The sequence below is a fragment of the Vulpes vulpes genome, chromosome 13 (genome assembly GCF_048418805.1).
Source record: "Vulpes vulpes isolate BD-2025 chromosome 13, VulVul3, whole genome shotgun sequence".
NCBI classification, from domain to species: Eukaryota; Metazoa; Chordata; class Mammalia; order Carnivora; family Canidae; genus Vulpes; species Vulpes vulpes.
The window spans coordinates 153713721-153730954 of NC_132792.1; the positions used below are offsets into that span (position 1 = coordinate 153713721).

At 42.1% G+C, this 17234-nt stretch overlaps 1 protein-coding gene across 1 annotated transcript in view; it reads right to left on the bottom strand.

The window, feature by feature from the left end:
• LOC112907132 (membrane cofactor protein) overlaps nt 1–16038 on the bottom strand; it is a 44558-nt gene extending 28520 nt beyond the window's left edge. Inside the window, exons 1-3 of the mRNA XM_025982276.2 lie at nt 15120–16038; nt 7068–7250; nt 6592–6694 (exon numbers count right to left, since the gene is read on the bottom strand). Coding sequence (XP_025838061.2) covers nt 6592–6694; nt 7068–7250; nt 15120–15246 — 413 coding nt within the window. The 5' untranslated portion in view covers nt 15247–16038. The remainder of the gene's footprint in view (nt 1–6591; nt 6695–7067; nt 7251–15119) is intronic.
• Between the last annotated feature and the right edge of the window lie 1196 nt (nt 16039–17234).

Consider the following 17234-nt stretch of genomic DNA (forward strand, 5'->3'; position numbering starts at 1 on the left):
ATAGGGAGGCTAACATTTTCATTCTCATCCTCTAACACGATGTGGAAAGCCTTCCGGAAACAAAGCCATACAGAGCGATCTGGAATAGATTACTTAGCCTGGATCCCTGGCAAGGGTGGTACAATTCTGCCTTAGAGAAAGACACATGAGAATCAATGCAACAGGCCCCTCCCCTAGAAGATCAGCAAGCACATCCAGTCAAGACAAAGTTTACCCATCATTGAGAACTGTAAAACTCCAGTGCTAGGGGAAAATAGGACATAGAATTCAGTTTTTTCCCCAAAATTCTTTAGGCTTTCAATTTTAATTCTTTTCTCTTTCCTCTTACAATAAATTTCTTATTTTATGAACTCTTTTTTTTTTTTACAGGATCTTCTTTAATTTTCATCCAAAATACACCTAGAATCTAGTGTATGCCTCTGTTCTCTTCATCTTTCTGATTATATTCTTATTTCTACTTTTTTGTTGTTTTTTTTGTTGCTGTTGTTTTCTTTTGTTAAGGTTTTTAAAAATTTTCATCTTTATAATTACTCTCTATCCTTTCAATGTATTAAATTTTACTTCTGTATATATGCAAGTTTTTCTTTCTTCACAATTTTGAGATGTAGTTTCTTCTAAAAAAACCAACCAAAATACCCTCAGGATATAGTATATTACTCTGTTTTGTTCACCTATCTGTTTATATATTTTTTTCTGCTTGTCTTTTAATTTTCATTTTTAGTTACATTCTATCCTTTTATTGTATTTAACTTTACTTTTGTACATATATAAGTTTTTCTTTCTTTAAAATTTGGGGATCTGTTTTTCTAACAAATGGACCAAAATGGGATGCCTGGGTGGCTCAGTGGTTCAGCATCTGCCTTCGGCCCAGGGCATGATCCCTGAGTTCCAGGATCAAGTCCCACATCAGGCTCCCTGCAGGGAGCCTGCTTTTCCCTCTGCCTATGTCTCTGTCTCTCTCTCTCTCACGAATAAGTAAAATCTTAAAAAAAAAACAAACAAACAAAAAACAAAAAAAAAACAAATGGACCAAAATACAGGATCCACTGTATTGCTCTATTCTCCCCAACCTTCCTTTTTCTTAAAAAAAAAAAAAAAAAAAAAAATTATTTATTTATTTATTTATTTATTTATTTATTTATTTCAAAGCTCTTCTGATTTGTTTAGTGTATATTTCTCTGGGGCTGTTGTTGCCATTTTAGTATTTTGTTCTCTCACTCATTTATTCATCCATGCACAGAATGACAAGATGGAAAAACTTACCTCAAAAAAGAGAACAAGAGGCAGTACTGACTACCAGGGACCTAATCAGTATGGACATATATAAGATGTCAGAACTAGAGTTCAGAATAATGATTATAAAGATACTAGTTGGGCTTGAAAAAGGCAGAGAAGACATTAGAGAGTCAAAATCAAAAAGCCTATTAATGAGATGCGATAAAAAATAGAGGCTCTAGCTGCTAGGATAAATAAGGCAGAAGAGAGAATTAGTGATATAGAAGACAAAATGATGGAGACTACTGTAGTTGAGAAAGAGAAAAACAACTACTGGATCACGAGGGGAGAATCTGAGGGATAAATGACACCATAAAGCAAAACAATATTAGAATAATTTGGACCCCAGAAGAGTAAAGAGAAAGAGGGGCAGAAGGTATATTGGAGCTAATTATAGTGGAGAGCTTCCCTAATCTGAGGAAGAAAGCAGACATCCAAGTTCAGCAGGCACAGAGAACCCCTTAAAAATCAATAAAAATAGGTCAACACCCCAACAAATAATAGTGAAACTTGCAAATGTCAGAGACAAAGAAAATCCTGAAAGCAACTCAGAATAAGAGGTCCATAAACTACAAAGGTAGAAACATTAGACTGGCAGAAGATCTACTGACAGAGACCTGGCAGGCCTGAAAGGACTGGCATGATATATTCAGGTTGCAAAGTGAAAAATATGCAGCCAAGAATACTGTATCCAGCTAGGATGTCATTCAAAATAGGAGAGATAAAAAGCTCCCAGGACAAACAGTAACTAAAAGAATTCCTGATCACCAAACCAGTCCTGCAAGAAATATGAAAAGAAATCCTTTAAGCAGAGAGCCCTAAAATCACAAAAACCAGAAAGAAACAAACACAATACAGAAAGAGTGACTTTATAGGTAATACAAAGCACCAAATTCATATCTTTCAATAATTACACTGAATGTAAATGGATTAAATACCCCAATCAAAAGACACAGGGTATCAGATTGGATAAAAAAGGAAGACCATCAATATGCTGTCTGCAAGAGACTCTATTAGACCCAAAGACACCTCCAGATTGAAAGTGAGGAGGTGGGAAAACTATTTATCATGATAATGGACATCAAAAGAAAGCTGGAGTGGCAATCTTTATGTCAGACACGTTAGATTTTAAACCAGACTGTAATAAGATGAGGAAGGACATTATATCATAATCAAAGGATCTATCTAACAAGAAGATCTAACAATTATAAATATTTATGCCCCTAACATGGGAGCAACCAATTAATAATGAAACTAAAGAAATACATTAATAATAATACAACAATAGTAGGGGACTTTAACACCCAACTCACTGTTATGGACAGATCATCTAATTAATAAGGAAACAAGGGCTTTGAATGACACATTGGACCAGATAGATCTCACAGATATATTCAGAGCATTCCATCCCCAACTCACTGTTATGGACAGATCATCTAATTAATAAGGAAACAAGGGCTTTGAATGACACATTGGACCAGATAGATCTCACAGATATATTCAGAGCATTCCATCCTAAAGCACAGACTACACATTCTTCTTAAATGCACATGGAACATTGTCCAGAATAGATCACATGCTGGGTCACAAATCAGGTCTCAACTGGTACCAAAAGACTGGGACCATTCACTGCATATTTTCAGACCACAATACTTTGAAACAAACTCAGTCATGAGGTGAAATTTGGAAATAACTCAAATACATGGAGGATAAAGGGTCAACCAGGAAATTCATGGAAACAAATGAAAATGAGAATCCAACTCTTCAAAACCTTTGGGATGCAGCAAAGGCATCCCCTTCACTATATACTAATAGGGATGTATATAGCAAATACAAGCCTTTCTCAAGAAACAAGAAAGGTCTCAAATACATGACCTAAATGAGCTGGAGAAAGATTAGTAAATAAAGCCTAAACCCAGCAGGAGAAGAGAATTAATAAAAATTAGAGCAGAAATCAATGAAGTAGAAACCAAAAGAGCAGTAGAACATATCAATGAAACTAAGAGCTGGATCTCTGAAAGAATCCATAAGATCAATAAACCCCTGGGCAGACTTATCAAAAGAAAAGAAAAAGGACTCAAATAAATAAAATCATGAATGAAGGAGGAGAGATCACAACCAACACCAAAGAAATACAAACAATTCTAATAACATACTATCAGCAATTATATGCCAACAAATTAGGCAATCTGGAAGAAATGGATGCATTCTTAGAAACGTATAAACTACCAAACTGAAACAGGAAGAAATAGAAAACCTGAATAGACCCATAGTCAGTAAAGAAATTGAAGCAATAATCAAAAATCTCCCAAAAACAAGAGTCCAGGGCCAGATGGCTTCGCAGGGGAATTCTACCAAACATTTAAAGAAGAATTAATACTTATTCTTCTGAAGTCGTTTCAAAAAATAGAAATGGAAAGAAAAAAAAAAAAAGAAATGGAAAGAAAACTTCCAAACTCTTTCTATGAGGCCAGCATTACACCTTGATCCCAAAACCAAAGACCCCACCAAAAAAGAGGATTAATGACTAATATCCCTGATGAAAATAGATGCCATAATTCTCACCAAGACACCAACCAACAGGATCCAGCAGTACCTTAAATGGATTATTCACCACAACCAAGTGGCGTTTATTCCTGGGCTACAAGGGTGGTTCAACATCCACCAATCAATGTGATACACTACATAAATAAAAGAAAGGACAAGAACCATAGGATCCTCTCAAAATATGCAGAAAAAGCATTCAGCAAAGTACAGCATCCTTTCTTGATTAAAGCTCTTCAAAGTGTAGGGATAGAGGGTACATACCTCAATATCATAAAAGCCAACTATGAAAAGCCCACAAGAAATTATCATTCTCAATGGGGAAAAACAGAACTTTTCCTCTAAGGTCAGGAACATGGCAAGAGTGTCCACTATCACCACTGTTGTTCAATACAGTACTAGAAGTCCTAGCCTCAGCAATCAGACAACCAAAAGAAATAAAAGACATGTGACTGGCAAAAAAGTCAAACTCTTACTCTTCACAGATGACATGATGCTCTATGTGGAAAACACAAGAATCTTCTCTGGCCACAACGGGATGAAGTTAGAAACCTATATTAAAAGGAAAACCAGCCAAAAAATAAAAAATAAAAAAATAAAAGGAAAACCAGAAAATTCACAAAATTGTGAAAATTAAACCACATGCTTTTAAACAAGCAGTGGATCAAATAAGAAATCAAAAGGGAAATCAGGAAAAGCTTTTAAGTGAATGAAAATGAAAACACAGCATACCAAAACTTATGGGATACAGTAGAGCAATGCCAAGGGGAGATTTATGACCATAAAGGCTTACCTTAAAAAATGAGAGATCTGAAATCAACAACCAAACACTACAACTAAAGGTATTAGAAAAAGAAAAACTAAACCCAAAGCTAGCAGAAGGAGGTAAGTACTAAAGATTAGAGAGCAGATAAATAAAATAGAGGGGAAAAACAATACAGAAAATCAATGAAACCAAAAGCTGTTTCTTTGTAAAGATCAACCAAATTCACAAACCTTTCGTTAGATGGACTAAGAAAGAGAGAAGACTCAATTTATTGAAAAAAAAAAAAAACTAAGTGGAAACATTACTATCAACTCTACAGAAATACAAAATATAATAAAGTACTATGAATAATTTTATACCAGCAGGTTTGATAACAGATAAAATGGACAAATCCCTGGAAAGACAAACCTACCAAAACTAAACCATGAAGAAACAGAAAATATGAATAGACATAACCAGTAAGGAGACTGAATCAGTAATCAAAATTCTCTCAATAAAAGCTCTAGACCTGATGTTTTCACAGGTGAATTCTACCAAACATTTAAAGAAGAAGTGATACCTATCCTCCTCAAATTTCTCCAAAAAATTCAAGAGGGAAGTCTTTCAAATTCATTATGTGATCAGCATTAACATGATATCAAAGCCAGACAAAGACACTACACGGAAATAAAATGATCACTGTTATATGCCCCATCAGCAGAAAGGACAAAAACTACATCATCATCTCAACTGATGCAGAAAAAGCATTTGAGAAAGTTCAACACTCTTTTATGATAAATATACTGGATGAACTAGGAAGACAAGAAAACTATCTTAGAATAATAAAGACCACTCATGAAAAACCCACACTAAATATCATATTCAATGGTGCAAAGCTGAAAGCTTTTCTTCTAAGATGAGGAACAAGTCAAGGATGCCTGCTGTTACCACTTCTATTCAACACAGTACTGGAAATTCTAGCCATAGCGGTTAGGCAAGAAAAAGAAATAAAAGACATTTAAAACATCCAAACAGGAAAGTAAGAAGTAAAATTATCAGTTTGCAGATGATGTGATCTTATCTGTAGAAAACCCCACAGATTCCACCAGAACAAATAAAAGGGTTAGTAGCACTAATAAATGAATTCAGTAAAGTAGCAGTCAATATAAAAAGTCAATTTAAAAAAAATCAGATGTAGGGCCCCTGGGTGGCTCAATTGGTAGAGCTTCTGATTCTTGATAATTGGCTCAGGTGATGATCGCCGGGTTGTGAGATTAAGCCCTGCTTCAGGCTCTGCACCAAGCATACAGCCTGCTTAAGATCCTCTCTCCCTCTCTTGCTGTCGCCCACCCCCCATCCGCCACTCATATGTGCTCTCTCAAAAAAAAAAAACCCCAAAACAAAAAAAGTCCTATACATTTCCATATTGTATTCCATTTACCCTTTAGGCGAACATTTTTCATAAATGCCCAGTATCCCCAATATATATTATTAAGAGTCCTATGGAACAAAGGTTGTAATTCTTAAGCGCTCAGTATCTCTTTTTGAGATACTTAAACCTTTCTAGCAGTCACAAAAATCCAACTAACAAATCCTGATCAATATAATGGTCCAGGCTAACTAGGTGAATTTTGGCATGGTAACACCTTAGCATTATCTCAATATAAGAATATATTCAGTTGGTAATTTGATCTCCCATTTCTATAAGCCCAACTTCAACTTTGAGAGTTGGTCATTTTAAATAGGGTGCATCTTGTTGGCAAAATGAAGTCATCATTGTTAATGCTTATAGTATGTTTATAGTAAATATTATAGAATTTTGCTTTTCTTCAATTTAAATTTCTTTCTACTAATTACACACCTTCTCAGTTTCAATAAAAAAGCCTGAGACTTGTTAGGCTCCAAGTACGCCTTCTCATATAAAAGAACAATGAAATCAACTTTATGGGAATGCTTAAGAAGAGAAGCATAACAAAAATGGAATTAGTAATTATTTACCGTATTTATTACATTAAGGAACAACTTACCCCTCATTACAGGAATATTGAATCTTTGAACCAAAGAGCAGAGATTGATCTACGAGGACTACCTGGCCATTGCTGGGTTCTCCTGGATGTTGACATGATTTTTCTAAAAGAAAATTTTTAAATTCATTGTTTCATAGCAATTTCAAAGCATCTAAAAATGTCTAAATGTTTAAATTAGCATATTTCATAGTAATTTCAAAACATTTAAATTAAAATCAAAATTCTACATTGCTCATCTGAATTCATGAGAGTATTATTTTATTTCTTTGACTATTATAAGGCCAAACTTAAGATTCAAATTCAACCAGGTAACCAGCTTCCAAGAGAGAGTCCCTGGGGATTTTTCAAAGTCTGAAAAACTACACTGCTATCTAAAATGTACATTCACATGAGAAAACAATCACTGTATTAGTGCAATATGCACCCTAAAATGTGTGAAATCTCTAGAACAATAAAAAAAAGTTTTGTACACTTACTTGTACAACCCTCCCTGAGAGGGGTCCATGTATTATCAGGCTGACAAACAGAAGACATGGGAAGGAGAGACCTAATAGGCTTGTATCCTAGTTTACAGGTAAAGAATATCGTGTCCCCAGGGTCAAAGTTCATTTTGCTAACATTTGGCTTCATAGAGGTGTATGCCGGAGGATCACAGGCATCTAGGGATAAGAGAATGAGAACATGAAAATGAAGTATCTTATCTCTTTCACCAACCAGGCACTATGGTCTCCCAGCAGATAGGTAATACAGAAAAAGTGGAAAGATTCTTGGTGAGATTTTAAATGACTCTTCCATGTTTTTACTCAAGTTGTGATAGTATTTGAAGATGTCTTGCTTATTTTCAGTAACATCTTACTAGGTTTTAATTTGTTAGGGAATAAGATGGAATTTTCTTTCAACAATAAAGTGAAGAAACAAAATCATTGGTTTAGGTTTTCCCCACTTTTTTCTCAGTTCATTTCAAAACTTACCTTTCCTCTAAGAAGCCTTCTGTAGTGGGACGCCTGGGTAGCTCAGCGGTTGAGCATCTCCCTTTGGCTCAGGTCAAGATCCTGCAGTCCCAGGATCGAGCCCTGCACTGGGCTCCCTGCACGGAGCCTGCTTCTCCCTCTGCCTCTGCCTCTGCCATTCTCTCTGTGTTTCTCATGAATAAATAAATAAAATCTTTTTTTTTTTTTTTAAAGAAGCCTTCTGTAGTACATAGCACTCTGCCCTGATTCCTCTTCCATAGCTTAAGACAAACTAATGATAACTTGTCACTTCAGGCTCAGTGTCCTCACAGAAGGCAAGTTCCTAGAGGCCAGAGATCACAGATCCTCTTTTTCTACTGCACTGTTCTCAGTGGGTGCTTCAGAAATGCTAGAGTAACAAGAGATTATTACATAAGAATTATGTAGTTCAGAGATCAAGATAAGTAGGCATTGAAGTCTCTCATATAAGACTTCATTTTGTGTTTCATATGAGTGACTGAGCTTCTCACAAGTGAACAGACAACATTTAAATATCAAAGTTTACTACTCTGAACAGCCTTACAGGAAAAAAAAGCTTCCTTTTTGGGGCATTATTTTAAATATAATTTCATCTTCCTCTGCTGATCAAAGGATCCTACATTCCTGCAACTAGAAATGCGATATAACCCCGTTCTAGATACAAATGAGTTACATCATTAGAAATCATGGAACCAGCAAGAAAGAAATCAAGTAACAGCATGCCCCTGATTAAAAAATATAAGTATTCCTTGTTTTATGCATTCAATTTCAGTAACTACCTTGAAAGCAGATGAAGAAGATAGAATTCCAAATACAGCTTTCATATATAGTGATTTGTATGGAAAAAGAAATGTCAGTTGGATGATTTATTTGTCAACTAATTTGAAGTATTTCTTCTTCCTCACATGTGCAGTTATAAGACATGATTTCAAAAATGTGCAGAATTTACAACTGGGTTTGCAAGCTTTATACGCTTTAATAAGTGAGTGCAACATCACACTTTTACAATAAAACTGCTTTCTTGCTCAGAACACTCAATGTTTTTTTATCCTCTGGCTTTACCCTTTCTTCTCTGGCCAGTTGCAGAGATGTTCGTCTCTGGGTTGCTGCTGTGATGTTCGTCATGGGTTGCTGTAGGAACTCTTGTTACTTCATTCTGCACATCCCTCTGGGTGAGTGTGTATACTCCCTTGACCTCATTACAACTAAGAAGAGCTGCCTTCCAAATCCTGGTCTCCATCCTTGATCACTCCCCTGGGCGCCGACTGTATATTACCAATTGTCTCACCACATGCTCCACTTGAAATGTCATGCTATCTCAAATAATATCCTGAAGCCAAAGTGTGGTCTCTTGATTCTTTACACTCATACACGCCCCACAAGTAAGACAGATGGGTTCTTAAATTTTTAATTCCTGAATAATTAACTCACAGTTATATTAGTTTTCAGGTGTACAGTATAGTGATTCAACAATTCTATACATTACTCAATGATCATCAAAATAAATGTACTCTTAATCCTTCACCTATTTCACCCACTTCCTCACCCGTCTGTTCTTTATATTTAAAAGTCTGTTTTTTAGTTTATGTCTTTTTATCTTTGTTCATTGGTTTTGTTCCTTTGATTCCACACATAGGGGTGCCTGCGTGGCTCAGTTGGTTAAGTGTCTGACTCTTGATTTCGGCTCAGGTCACGTAAATCATGATGGGTCTTGGGACTGAGCCTCACATCAGGCTCTGTGCTGAGCATGGAGTCTGCTTGAGATTCTCAATCCCTCTCCCTCTGCCACTCCCCACCAATCATGCTATCTCTCTAAAAAACAGCAACACAAACAAAATTCCATATGTGCCTGGTATGATATGGCATTTATCACTTACTAACTTATACTTAGCATTATACCCTCTAGATCCATCCACAATGCTACAAATAGCAAGATTCCATTCTTTTTTATGGCTAAATTATACTCCATTGTATATATACACCACACCTTCTTATACATTCATATATCGATAGACCCTTGGATTGCTTCTATATTTTTGGTATTATAGATAATGCTGCAATAAACATAAGGGTGCATATGCCTTATCAAATCAGTGTTTTTACATATTTAGGGTAAATACCAGTAGTGGTATTACTGGATTATATGGCAATTCTACTTTTATATTTCTAGGGAACCTCCATTTGTTTTCTACAGTGACTGTACCAGTTTGAACTCCCACCAATAGTGGACAAGGAGGCCTTTTTATCCACTTCCCTATGCTTTTGATATTGCCATTCTGACAAGTGTGAGGTGGTGTCTCATTGCGCTTTTGATTTGCACTTCTCTGATGATTACTGATATTGAACATCCTTTTTTGAGGCTCTTGGTCATTTGTCTTCTTTGGAGAAATGTCTGTTCATGTCACCTGTCCATTTTATACCTAGATTATCTGGGATTTTTTTTGGTGTTGAGTTGAAGACAGATGGTCTCCCTGCTTGATATCTGATCCACCGCTCTAATTCTACCTTTGCTTCAAGTTCACACCACTGCCATTTCTTCTCTAGAGTGCTATCAGCATTTCTGAACAGGCCCCCTTACCTATCTCATCATCTTTCATTCATTTCATGTTTCACATTGCTGCCAGAGTCACATTGATACGACAGTGACCAAAACTCTTCCAAGTCAGATACCTTTCGATGACTTCCCCAATGCCCTCATGACAATGCCTAAGGGCTCCTTATCATGGCTAGCTGACTTGTAAAGCCTGTCCATATCAGGGCTCTGCTCACTTTTGCATAATATTCTCAAGCCCTATTCGATTCCTTACAGTATCCATTCAATTGCCTAAACTACATCAACACTCCAGATCTCCTTGCATCATTTAACTTCAGCTTTGACCAGAGATCCCACATTCCTCCCACCCCACTCATCTTTCAGTTTCAGTGACATGCCACTTCTTGTGGCTCTTGACATCTCTTATCAAAAAACTAGGTGAAGTGTCCTCACGATGCTCCATTTACTTCTTCCACAGAATGCCTCATAGCCTAAGTCATTATTGTTTGTACTCCCTCCGAGACTGTTACCTTCTGAGGACCACGTATGACATATCACTGCACTTGTAATGCCCAGCGCCACAGCTGAATGAGTGCAGTTAGCAGATCTTCTTAGACAAAAACTCAAATTCTTTTCTGCTCAGCCAATGTCTTCCAGAGAAATCACCAAATCATCATTTTTGTCTTTGTTGTTTTATGCCTCTCTTCAAACTTTTTCATTGGTTGAATGACAGCTCTTTCCCTTTATCAGAGTATTTGATTTCTCTTATGTCAAAATATTTATGCTTTCTTGTTTTATCATGGATCCAATCTCCATTTCTGCTATTATTACAAACAGTATTTAACATTATCAAAGGAGAACTCCAAATAATGGGGATTTTTTCCCCCAAGTACGGTAACCAAAGATTCTACATCTTCTTTCTTAAAACAACAGTGGTGATATTACTAATTTTAGCAATAGCGAACCTTCAGCACTACCTGTACCATTATTTTAAGGGCAATTTAACTAACTTATCTTCATACTCATCCTATGAATAGGATACTATTTCCCCCTCTGTAAGATGAGCAAACTAAGGCACAGCAGCTTAAGTAATTTGTCCAAGACAACATCCCCAGCAACTAGGCAACACTGCTTCCCACCACACTCATCTGAAACCCTCCCGTGCTTCCACCAACACACTTAGCGATGTAGTCCTCAAGACATGGTCTTCTGCTGAGTCTGGAAAAATTAAAGTAACCCTGGTTTCGATTCGCTATGTGTTAAGTCAAAAAAAACGGCTCAAGGTGCCCTGAAAGAACAGCTAATAACGTCATGTCTGAATTTTAAGGATGGTGATTGTTCATTGCTGACCATCCTGTTGCTCTTCACAATGTGTGGCTCTGTGATCTAGTCCTCGGGCTCTCTCTTGCCTCCCTTGTCCTCCTGCTGCTACACCGGGTAGCTCTGCAGTCATCGAATGCCCCCAGCCATGTCATATGTCTAAGCGTCTGATCAATCACACTGCTCCCTCTGCTCTGAACACCCTTCCTTCCTGCTCAGCTGTGGCTCCTGCTCAACCCCTGACTTCTTAACACTGAACCCAGTCAACTGCTCCTCTAGGAAGCATTTTCCACTTCCCCGGGAGGCAGTGCCCAGTCCCCTCCTCTTGGACTGTCCTCAGCATGGATCTTTCAGTCACTATCACAAGTTTTTGTGTTTAATAGTCCCCCTGGCTGACTCCATTCACACATGCAGCCCTAACACCAAGCACAGGATGTCCCTTGGAAGGGCTAGGCAAAACATCTGGTGCTCAAAGGGCCACCGCAGTCAAACAGAACACCATGCTGAAGAATACAGAAATGCATCTAATATTGAAAATAATCAGGATCCCTGGGTGGCGCAGTGGTTTAGTGCCTGCCTTTGGCCCAGGGCGCGATCCTGGAGACCTGGGATCGAGTCCCACGTCGGGCTCCCGGTGCATGGAGCCTGCGTCTTCCTCTGCCTGTGTCTCTGCCTCTCTCTCTCTCTCTCTCTCTGTGTGTGACTATCATAATTTAAAAAAAAAAAAAGAAAAGGAAAGAAAATAATCATTTTATGTTTCACGCACTGAAGATCTGGCCATGCAATTTCTTCTGTTGCCTATCTCCCAGTATTCTGATAACCTAACAATTGGCCAGATAAGGACTGTTGTCTCTGCTTTATAATCTGCAGAGGAAGGAGACCAAGAAACTGCCCTGTAAGCAAGCACTTAGGGATCTTGGCTTCTTCATTAGAAAGGAAAGACCTAAAGACACCACTCACAACAGGAGATGGTGGGTTTTGTCCACCGAGGCAGAGACTCCTTCTGGAAGAGTAGGACTGGTCCCGAACTGGACAAATGTTCCCTTCTGCAATCTCATGCAGCTGGCAACTGAGTGCCTTGGAGATGGCGAGCCTCCAGGCACAACACTGTCTGCTTACAAACCTGCTTCTGGGCGTGGGAGCTGCCTCAAAATGGACATGTGTATTCTATTTCCGTATTTCCCTGCCCGACATAACGAGGCCTCATTTGGGCTTTCTCTAATTTCATACCTATCCTAATTTTACCTTTGAACCTGCAACTTCCTTTTCCGCATTCCTAAATATCTGTGACCTTCCAATTTTCACCCTATTCATTGTATTTCCTCTCCTCCAAACAATATTCATGGTCTCCTTCATTGTTAGCTCCATGGCTAACCTCAACTTGATCCTTTTTAAAAACTTTTTTTTTCTTTTTGGTTTCTTTTTATTGCCATTGGCCCCTCCCCACGCTAATTCTCCCATGGAAATGAACTTTTGATGATCAGTAACAAGCAAGAGGTGAATACTGTGGGCACCGCAGACTCTATATAAACAGTAGGAGACAGAGCCTCACTGACATCAGCTGCCCCGCCTTAGCTTAGGCACCACAGAAAGGCCATCCTAACCCTGGGTCTTTACTTTTTCCCTGGAAGCCGGAGGAGTTTTTTCTAGAAGCTTGATTATATTGCATTACTATATTTCATTTCTTGGCACTGAATAATTATACAAGAGTGTTGACATTGGGCAAAATATTGCAACTCTGGTACCACAAGTGTGGCAAGACAGACAAGCTCTGCGTTATAGTGGGGAGAGCTGAAAACAGTTTTGCAGCAGTGACTTCCAGTCAGAGAGGGATCTGAGCTGAGTGTGTGTGTCTGAGATAGGGTGATCAGAGATGGAGTGACATCTCAAGCTTGAAGAAGGAGCCTTATATACAAAGGGCGGGAGGAGAATGTCCCATATCTGAGGGAAAAGCAAGCACAGAGGCCCCAGAGAGTAAGAGTTTTGCCTAGGTCAGTAAGAAAACATTTCCCTGTTCCCAATGGCCTCCAGCCATTGTTACATGCTATTAGAGAATCAAACTCCTTTCCTCCAGAGCACTTTTCTTGGGTTACTTACGTATGTTTCGATTTGTCTGCCTCACCCAATAAATTCTAGCACCTATTTCTTGACTGCCACTGTGTGCCTGGCACCGGGGTCCTAACAGCCAGCCAAACCGCTTCTGCTTATATTTGTGTGAGTGCAAGCCGACCAATGGTGATATTAGGATCCTGGAAATGGACAGTTTTGTTTTCACTCACCAGCGTATCCTCAGGACCAGCACAGAACCTGGTACACACAAGGCAAATAGGTGCTGAATGAATGCTACTGATGAAAAGAATGCAGCATAGAAACTGTACATGTAATGGGGTCCTAGAAAGTACTTGGGCAGAGAAACACAGGTTCAGATAAAGGCAGAAAGAAATATGCCAACGTACTAAAAACAGTGGCCCCAAACAAACTGCTTCTGTGTTCCGGAACAAGCAGGTCATTTTTAGCTCATACGTATATAATATAAACACTAACTGTTATTCCACGACACAATAAAACAAATGTAATGGATGGGCTTTCAGTTTCAGTCCATGGGTGTAGGGGAAAACCAGACTGACGTGACTTATCCTGTATTTCTTAGGTCACTCATTTGTCAGCAAGCTACCAATGTACTCAGAATTCCCCTTAAACATGACCCACCCTTATGAAAATAAGAAGACAATGGCAAAAAGCGATTAAGTCATGGAACTGGGCAATGTCTATTGCATGGAAACAGGAAGATGATTCTATGTCCAAAGGGGGAAAAAAAAGACCAAAAAAAAAAAAAAAAACCGGAAAAGGAACAGCCTGCCGACCAACGCTAATATGATCTCGGACAAGAAGACTGTTGTTTTTAGGCACAAAAAGCAAAGTGTGGGCAGCCCTGGTGCAGCCTGGGGTGTGATCCTGGAGACCTGGGATCGAGTCCCACGTCGGGCTCCCTGCATGGAGCCTGCTTCTCCCTCTGCCTGTGTCTCTGCCTCTCTCTCTCTCTCTCTCTCTGTGTGTGTGTCTCTCATGAGCAAATAAATAAAATCTTTTAAAAATTTAAAAAAAGCAAAGTGTGGCTTTCCCTCCCCCTCTGGGCCCCGGGGCCCCACCGCGTGCTCGCCCCAGTCCCCGCTCGCCCCAGCCCCCATGCAAAGCAAGCGGTGAACTTCCTCCCCCCACACCCACACCCGCACCCACACCCACACCCAGGCCACTTCCCTGCAGCACACACCCAGTCCCAGCCCGCCACAAACAGCAGCCCTCTCCCCACCGCATCGCCCCGCCAGGGAACAGACAACAAGGCGCTCGCAGGCACAGCGCGGATCCTAGCAACAGCCCCAGGCACTGGGCACCGACACCCAGCCCACCCCGAGCCCTGGGTCCGCGCTGCCCAGCCCCCACCCCGGCGCTCCGGCCCCAAACCCCGCAAGCAATCGCCGGGCTCGCAGCTCCACCAGGTGACCCCGCTGGCCGCGCCCAGCACCCGCAGGGCTCACCGCCCTCACCCCGCGAGCCTTCGACCCCGCACACCCGCCCCGGGCCGCGCCTGCTCCCGACCCACCAGCCCAAGCTCCCGGGGCCCGGGCCCAGGCCTGCCCGCCCGCTCCAGCTCGCCTCCGCGGCGCACGCCGTCTCCAGGCTCTTACCCAGAACCCAGGAGTGTAGCAGGAGGAGCATCAGGAAGCCCCGGAGATGCTGAGAGCAGCGCGGCGAACAGGAGGGCCTCAGGGGGTGAAGGGGACGGCTGGGGCGCGGGGCGCGGGGCGCCGTCATCTTGCAGGTGCCCTGCGGGAGCCTAGGAGGCGGCCGGGAGGACTCCTCGCCGGGACGGGAACCGCACGCCACAATCCACCCCCCAGCGATCCCCCGGCAGGTGCGCAACAGCGGGGGGGCCGGGGCGGAGCTTGGGCGTGGCCTGGGCGGAAAGTGGGCGTGGCCTGGTGGGATCGGGGCGGAGCTTAGGCGGGGCCTGGGCGGAAAGTGGGCGGAGCCTGGTGGGATCGGGGCGGAGCTTGGGCGGGGCCTGGGCGGAAGCGGCTCGCCTTCGCGGAAGGGGCGGGGCCCGCGGGCGGCTGGGGGCGGGGCCGGGCCGTGGGACCCAGAGGCCTCCGCGGCCGGCGCGCGCGTGCTGGCGTCGCGCCCCCGGGTCGCCGGGCCCCTGGGTCCCGTCCCGTGGCGACCCCGTGTGCGCGCCGAGCGGAGGCCCCCGGCGGCTTCGGGAGCTCGGCCAGCGCGCCGCCCGGGCTCGGGAAGGGCCGCGGAGCGGGCGGGGCCGTCGCCGCCGTCGTCCGGGGCCGGAGCGGAAGGGCGCGCTGAGGGGAGAGCGCGGAGCCCAGGCAGCGGGGTCGTCGCGCGCTCGCCGAGCCCGTCCTCGAGGGAGGCGGCGGAGGGCGGCCTCCTGCCCGCGGCAAGGGAGCGCTTCCCTGAGGAGAAGGTAAGGGCGGGGCGCCCGGGGGGGCGGGGCCCGGCGGTGGACGCCGCCTGCAGCCCGGGGCGTGACCCCGGAGACCCGGGATCGAGTCCCGCGTCGGGCGCCCTCGGGGAGCCTCCTCCTCCCTCTGCCTGTGTCGCTCGCTCCCTCCCTCTCTGTGTCTCTCATGAATAAATAAATAAAATCCAAAAAAAAAAAGTTGCTCCTCAGGAGGGAGACCTTTTCTGGTGAAACAGCCTCTCAGTGGAAAATCAAGCGGGGAATGAAGAATGAGCCAGATCTGATGGAGAGTTGCGGTTGGACCCGTGCGACTCCGAAGGGGGAAGAGTCACGTGGCCTGCATTGGAAGCGCCTGAGAGGAACAGACACCTCCCCTGAGCTGGCAAAGCGGGAACTACTGGGGGGAGGGGGGCTGACACCCTCACGCTTAGGCTTTAATGTGTGATTATATATATATTTTTTAAGATCTTATTTATTCATGAGAGACACAGAGAGAGAGAGAGGCAGAGACACAGGCAGACGGAGAAACAGGCTCCCAGTGGGGAACCTGATGCGGGACTCGATTCCAGGACCCCGGGGTCACGCCCTGGGCTGAAAGCAGACGCCCCCACCGCTTTGCCACCGCGGCCCCAATCTTAGCCTGTTAATTTAACTTTTCTGTGTGGTAAGTTTTCCAATGGACAGGACTTAAACCACCAGTTCCACTTGGAGTTTATCCCAAATAAGTCGTCAGAGCTGTGACTGAAGATAGATGATCTTGGGGAAAAAGAATATCCTAAGTGTCTAGCAAAAGTATAAGGAATTGTTGATAGGTGCCTTTCCGGTTAGGAATGTCTATGCAGGAAGCACTTAAAAAAAAAAAATCCATGTGAGAAACGGCAATATGTTTGTGTCCAGAAAAAAGGACTCCCGATAAGCATTTGCCTTTGGTATTCCCAGTGAGCTATTAGTTGAAAATACTCCAGACTTAACTAATATCCATTGGGATTATGCGTTTTTAATTTTCCTTGTACTTTTCAGTTTTCTTTACTGACCCTGTGTCACAGGAATCAGATGAAGAAAAACCTTTTTCACTCCAACCTATATATCAATTGCTATTTTGTTCATAGAATGATGAGGGTTGATCCTGCATCACACAGAATTAAGGTATATAACAGAATGGTGATGAAATGTAAGCTTTTTTGTATTAACTTCAAATGCATCTTCTGGAATTACCAAACTCTGTGCCTACTTAAAGAATTCTATAGTTCAGAGGCATTAAAAATGTCCAAACCATGGCATTTTCTCTTTTTCCCACAACAGCACAACGTTTGGATTCTTGACAGAGCAT